At 41.7% G+C, this 6,426-nt stretch overlaps 1 protein-coding gene across 1 annotated transcript in view; it reads left to right on the top strand.

Annotated features, from left to right (window-relative positions):
* The window catches only part of FAM19A1 (family with sequence similarity 19 (chemokine (C-C motif)-like), member A1), a 160,976-nt gene that overhangs the window by 5,762 nt on the left and 148,788 nt on the right, over positions 1–6,426 (top strand). Inside the window, exon 2 of the mRNA XM_008585705.1 lies at positions 4,889–5,029. Coding sequence (XP_008583927.1) covers positions 4,889–5,029 — 141 coding nt within the window. The remainder of the gene's footprint in view (positions 1–4,888; positions 5,030–6,426) is intronic.

Here is a 6,426-nt window from a genome sequence, read left to right as displayed (position 1 = left end):
GTCAAGTGTGCCTCTGATAAAGTGACATTCGAGTAAAGATGTAGAGATGAGAGAGTGAACCAGAGATATGCTGGTAGAGTGTCTCAGGTGACACAGAGACCCTCCAGAGGGATCGTGCCTGGCATGTTCAGGCAGTAGTCCCCAGGGAGACCAGTGTCCCTGGAGGAAAGAGAAGGAAAGAGAGGACAGAAACAAATGAGGTCAGAGACAACTGGGAAGGAGGAGCAGGCCGACACTTAACCACGACAGCCATGCTAAGCAACATGTCAGACTTGCTTTTGGAACAGACTGGAGTCACACATTTGTGTGATTTCTGGGCAAGGTATTCAACCTCTCTGAGCTTCAGCTTTTCATCTGTAAAGTGGGGACAGTACCTTGTATAATTGCTGGAATGTTTATCATTAATGTGGGTGAAGTGCCAATTACAGTGTCCAGCACTCAAATTGGAGCTCAATCAATGGCAGTGGGCTCTAGGAATAACACAGAATTGTTCCTTTGGCTCATCTACCATGGTGCTATGAGGGACTGGCTTTGGGCCTCCAGTGGCCTCCTTGCTTTCCATATTATTTAACTCAGTGCAGTAACTCAGGCAATCTGGCATGTCTGTCACCATGTCTGCTGACTTGACTGTAAATCAAATGAGATTCAAAATATGTCCTGGGAGCTTTCCTATGCCTTGTGCTATTATCAATCATAAATGTTGCTCCAATCTTGTATTAAAGCCAAGTGGTGACTTTTAAATTAGTGCTATTTTCATGACATGTAGAACTAGCTATTACTGACTTGACCGAGGGTATCTGTAGCTGACAATTATAAGCTAGAGCAGCATGATTGCAGGTGTCTGGGTTAAAGAGTGTAATGTGTGATTAGCCCTACTCCATTAACTCTAATCCCAGTGATGGGCATGTGGAGATAGGGAGATATCCTTCTGTGATCCGAGTTCAAGCCTTCTCACTTCCTGCTTGGTGTTTTGCAGTGGTCATTTGTTTCTTCTGCTTTGCTACATTGCACTTCTCCAACTCCTCTTGCACATTGCTGCCAGTGTAGTCGCCCTAAAGCAATACCTGGAACACACCAGTCCTGGTATACAAAATCCTCATTTGTGCCTCACTGCAACACTGAGGCTACACCCAGAAAGGGAAGCCTCTCCAGTTTAATCCTATCTCACATGACATGTGCAAGAAACCTCAGTTCTGTCTACTGTGTTTTTTTTAAATGCCGTGACTGGCTCCTTAGAGAAATGGCTGATTCTAAGATGGAAAGAGTAGGAAATTCTAAGAATAGGAAATATGTAAGATGAGCCTGGAGCATCTTGGAGGGCCTGAAAGTAAAGAAGGGCTGAAAAACAAAAACCCACAATGATTGGAGTGTGCCAAAGAGACACAGAAGCCAACTGAGAAAGTTCACAATAGCCAAAGCTGGAACATTTTGAGTAACTATGTAATTCACATAGTATGGGATTACAATGCAATGTATAAAAAAAATATCCATGAGTCCATATAGATATAAACAAGTGATTGAATAAGTAAAAAAAAAATGGGGGAGAAGAGACAAATCTTTTGTGCAGTAGAATTCTAAATAATTTTAGTAGATACTGCAATCTCATGAAGGTGGAGCATAACTCCCCTCTCCTTAAGTGTGGGCTATGTATAGTGACTTCCTTCCAAAGAGTACAGTATCCAAAAAAAGGAAGGGAAAAAGTTACTTTCCAGTGGAGAAATATGACAAGCACTACCTCAGCCAAGTGACCCAGGTCGACATCAACAGTGATGAGTCATGTTGAAAGTTTGTATACTTGATGTGATGTGGCAAGAATGATGCTTTACCTCTGTGGTCTTCCTCCAAAAACACATAACTCCAGTCTAATCATGAGAAAAGCCTCCGACAAATCCCAACTGAGGGACAGCCTGCAAAATACCTGACCAACACTCCTTAAAACTGTAAAGATCATCAAAAAGCAAGGGATGTTTGAGAAACTGTCACAGCCAAGAGGAGCCTAAGGAGAAAAGACAACTAAATGTCCTGTGGTATTCTGGATGGGATCCTGGAACAGAGAAGAGCCTTAGGTCGTAACTAAGGAAATCTGAACACAGCCTAGACTTTAGTTAGTAGTAATATATCAATATTGACTCAATTGTAACAAATGTGTCATTCATGTAAGGGGAATAAAAACAAGAAATAATAGAGTGTGGTATATTTGGGGACTCTCAGTACTATCTTCACAAATTTTCTGAAAACCTAAAACTGTTCTAAAAATAAAAGGTTGTTTAAAAAACAACAACAACAAAAAAACCCTCAGACTCTAAGGTTAGTGAAATGTCTCCCTTCATTGCATCTGTTGAAGCCCTGCCTTTCAACTTGTAACTTAAGAAACCTCTCTGATTCTTCAAAAAGGAATAGGTCTCCCATTCCACCCATGTCCCCCTCAGACTCTAAGGTTAGTGAAATGTCTCCCTTCATTGCATCTGTTGAAGCCCTGCCTTTCAACTCGTAACTTAAGAAACCTCTCTGATTCTTCAAAAAGGAATAGGTCTCCCATTCCACCCATGTCCATAGCACTTGGTCTTTACTTTACGTTATTAATGTTAGTTAATTCACTGACTCATGCATTCATTCAGTCAACAGTTTTGGAGCACCTACACCAGCTGTTGATAGGACTGGGAAGAGACGAGCGATGACGCTGACCCTAACCAAGCATGCAGTTTGGCTGCGTGCACAGACATGAGCAACTAAGTATGAGGAAATGTGAAGGGTGCTAAAAGAATGACAGTGATGGATGTGAGGGGACTTTCTCTAAAGAACTGACCTCTCTGTTAAGCCCTAAGGAGAGTGAACTGGGCAAATGCATTTGTGTTGGGGTGAGGGGTGGGAGGTAGGAGAGAGTATTCCAGGAGAAATTATATTTGTATTTGCAAAGTTTCTGAGGCAGAAAGGAGGGTGGCATCTGCAGAGAAATCAATAATATTCAGTCACATTGGATATTATTATATATAGCATATATGGACGCTTTACTATGTGTCAGGCTCAGTGCTGACCCTTTATGGGGGCACTTCAAAAAGTTCATGAAAGATTCATGTTACCATTCCATTCTGCTTTTCCATGAACTTTTTGAAGTATCCTTATACGTATGTTCTCTCTGTTGATACTCACATAACCATATGATACAGGTGTTATTGTTATTCCCATTTTACAGATGAGGAAACAGACACACTGACATAGCAAGTGATGGAGCTGAAATTCAAACTAAAACAGTCTCGTTTGAAAGCCTAAATGCTCCTCCCATTTAGAGAGGCAGAATTAGTCGACCTGAAATCCAAGACACCTTTGTGTTTCTTCCACATTAGACCAGAGTTTCTAGACCTTGGCACTATTGATATTTGGGGCCAGATCATTCTTTGCTGTGTGGGGCTGTCCTGGCCATTGTGGGATGTTTAGCAGCATCCCTGCTCTGTACCCACAAGATGTCGGTAGCACCTCACCCCCACAAGGGATGACAATCAAAAACGTCTCCAGGGAGGGAAGAAGACACAACAATCACAATTCCTTGAAGTTGTTAAGATGAGCAAATAGATATGAGGTTGATGGGAGGAAGGGAGGGGGGAGAGGGAGAATTTGGTAATGGGCCACAATAATCAACCACATTGTATATTGATAAAATAAAATTTTAAAAACAAAAACAAAAGTCTCCAAACTTGCCAAATATTATTGGGGGGAGAGAGCAAAATCACGGGCTATCCCCACTGCATTGAGAACTGCTGCATCATACAAGTTCTCAGAGGACAGGATGCAGCTATGTCTGCAGTCTTCTCTCTTCCTCCCCACCCCCACCTTTTCTCTCTCCTGTCTTTTTTCTCCAAACTCTCCTAGTGTCCATATATATCTTCTCTGTATACAGGATGTGTACACATCCCTTACAGTTTATAACACAATAATTTATATATAGTGGTTGCTTGACAAGTAATTGCTATATTATTCCAACTGCATCCTGAATGCCAAGAATCCTAAACGTTATGGGCCCATTCTGGTCAAATGAAAAATATCCTTCCTGAATTCAAAACTTGATGTTGGGAAAGTTAATTTCTGCTTTCTGGTCACTTGGGGCATCTTTTATATCATTGGAGATCTGGCTTAGCCGATTTCCTACAGGCCGGAAAGACTGACTCAAATGTTCATCAGCCTTTGGACAGACCCAGCAGCTCACCTGCTAAGAACCTAGTACGGGGTGACATACACTAGATTGCCGATAAATGTGGTTGAATGCACAGATGAGCTATAACAATTAGGTGAAGCCACATGCCTAGGCCTGAGATTTGAGATGCCATTTAAAGCATATAACCATTTTCTCCAGCAATTCTTTCTTTCTTTTGTAGATGAGATCTGGATTTGGGAAATGATTCTTGATTAGATTTCCTATTCAGTCCCCTTGAAACTGGGCAGGCAGTGGGAGGAAAAGCTGATTTCTGGGCAGTTTTCCTGCCATTGCAGGTCCTATATCACTGGAGCAGCAGTTGCTTGTCATTAGTGGGAGCTCAGAGAATCTTAAATGCAAAGATAACACAGGAAAGAGCTCCCTAAATACAATGCATTTAAATCAGATAGCGTCTTTATTTGGTGTGTTAGTTCCAGGCATTCACTGCTTCACTGATTCTCAATACATAGAGCCCAGAATTGTCACATCTTGAGGACCGTTCATTGCTGTTTATTGCTTTGGATTGCAATGCCTGTCTTCTCTGAAGTTATACATAGTGACAGAGAGACCTTAATAATTCATGGAAACTGTTCCTATAAATTCTATCACTTTCCCCAACCCCTCCACACATACTCCCATAGGCCTGAATGGCCACTGAGTTATTTCTAATCAGTGACCCCATTCTTTCTCTCTTGCCAGAAGGAGGGACATGTGAAGTGATAGCAGCACACAGATGTTGTAACAAGAATCGCATTGAGGAGCGGTCGCAAACAGTGAAGTGTTCCTGTCTACCTGGGAAAGTAGCCGGAACAACACGAAACCGACCTTCCTGTGTCGATGGTGAGTGGCTGGTTTTCCCTCTCTCTGAGTGTTCATCCAGGTGTTCACTATACATAATGTATTTTCTTGTTTCGTATAAATATGATTCAGGATAATGAGCAGGGTACACAGTAAGTGCTAGAAAGTTATACAAATGCCAGCCCTCAGCAAACGTTTTGAATTCTTGCTTCTCTGGTGCTATGATTTGAATGTTTGTCCCCTCTAAAACTTAGGTTGTGATTTTGTTGCCATTGTGTTGGTATTGGAAGGTGGGACCTTTGGGAAGTGATTGGGATCCACCTGCATGAGTGGGCTTAATGCCATTAAAAAAGGATGAGTTCCACCCCTCTTACACTCTTGCTTTCTGCCTTTCGCCATGTAATGACACAGTAAAAAGATTCTTGCAAGATGCCAGCACCTTGATCTTGGACTTTCCAGCCTCCAGGACTGTGAGCCAATAAATTTCTATTCATTATAAGTTACCCAGTGTTAGGCATTCTTTTATAGCAGCACAAACAGACTAAGACACTTGGCTTTGGGGTTTTTGAATAGCTCTATTTTGGCATTTTTAAAGAGAGAATTACAAGAATTTCTTCAAGACAAGAAATTCGAGGGTCCAGCTCATTCAGCAAATGATTTTGGATTTAGGCTATATGGAATGATGATGGTGGTAATGATAGTAAAGACAACAATACCTAATAGTCATTCAACAAATATTTAATGAGCACTTACTACATGCTAGGTACAACTCAAGATGTTTCAGATACATTCATGAACAAACAGAACTGTCACCCTCAGTGCTCAACATGTGCCAAGCACTGTGCCAAATGCCTCTTATGCATTATTTGATTTAATCATGTCATCAGTCCTATTAAGCAGTATATTAGTTATCTATTGCTGTGTGACAAATTACCCCAAAACATAACAGCTTAAAACAGCAAACATCGTCTCACAGTTTCTGTGGGTCAAGAATTCATCTTAGCTGGGAGGTTCTGGCTCAGGGTCTCTCATGTGTCTGCAGGTTTGATTGGTACTGGGAAATGGTTTCAGGATGGCTTGCTCATATAGCTGTTGACAAGTGGCCTCAGTTCCTTGCCATGGACAAATTACCCCAAAACATAACAGCTTAAAACAGCAAACATTGTCTCACAGTTTCTGTGGGTCAAGAATTCATCTTAGCTGGGAGGTTCTGGCTCAGGGTCTCTCATGTGTCTGCAGGTTTGATTGGTACTGGAAAATGGTTTCAGGATGGCTTGCTCATATAGCTGTTGACAAGTGGCCTCAGTTCCTTGCCATGTGGACCTCTTCATAGGATCTTGGTGACTTCATGACAAGGTGGCTGGCTTCCCTCAGAGCAATTAACCAAGAAAACAATACAGAAGCCACAATGTCCTTTACATTTAGCCTCAGAAGTTACA

The sequence above is a fragment of the Galeopterus variegatus genome, unplaced genomic scaffold, assembly GCF_000696425.1.
Source record: "Galeopterus variegatus unplaced genomic scaffold, G_variegatus-3.0.2 Scaffold3678, whole genome shotgun sequence".
Classification (NCBI taxonomy): Eukaryota; Metazoa; Chordata; class Mammalia; order Dermoptera; family Cynocephalidae; genus Galeopterus; species Galeopterus variegatus.
The sequence above is the reverse complement of the archived record's forward strand: the minus strand, read 5'-3'. Positions and strand labels throughout refer to the sequence as shown.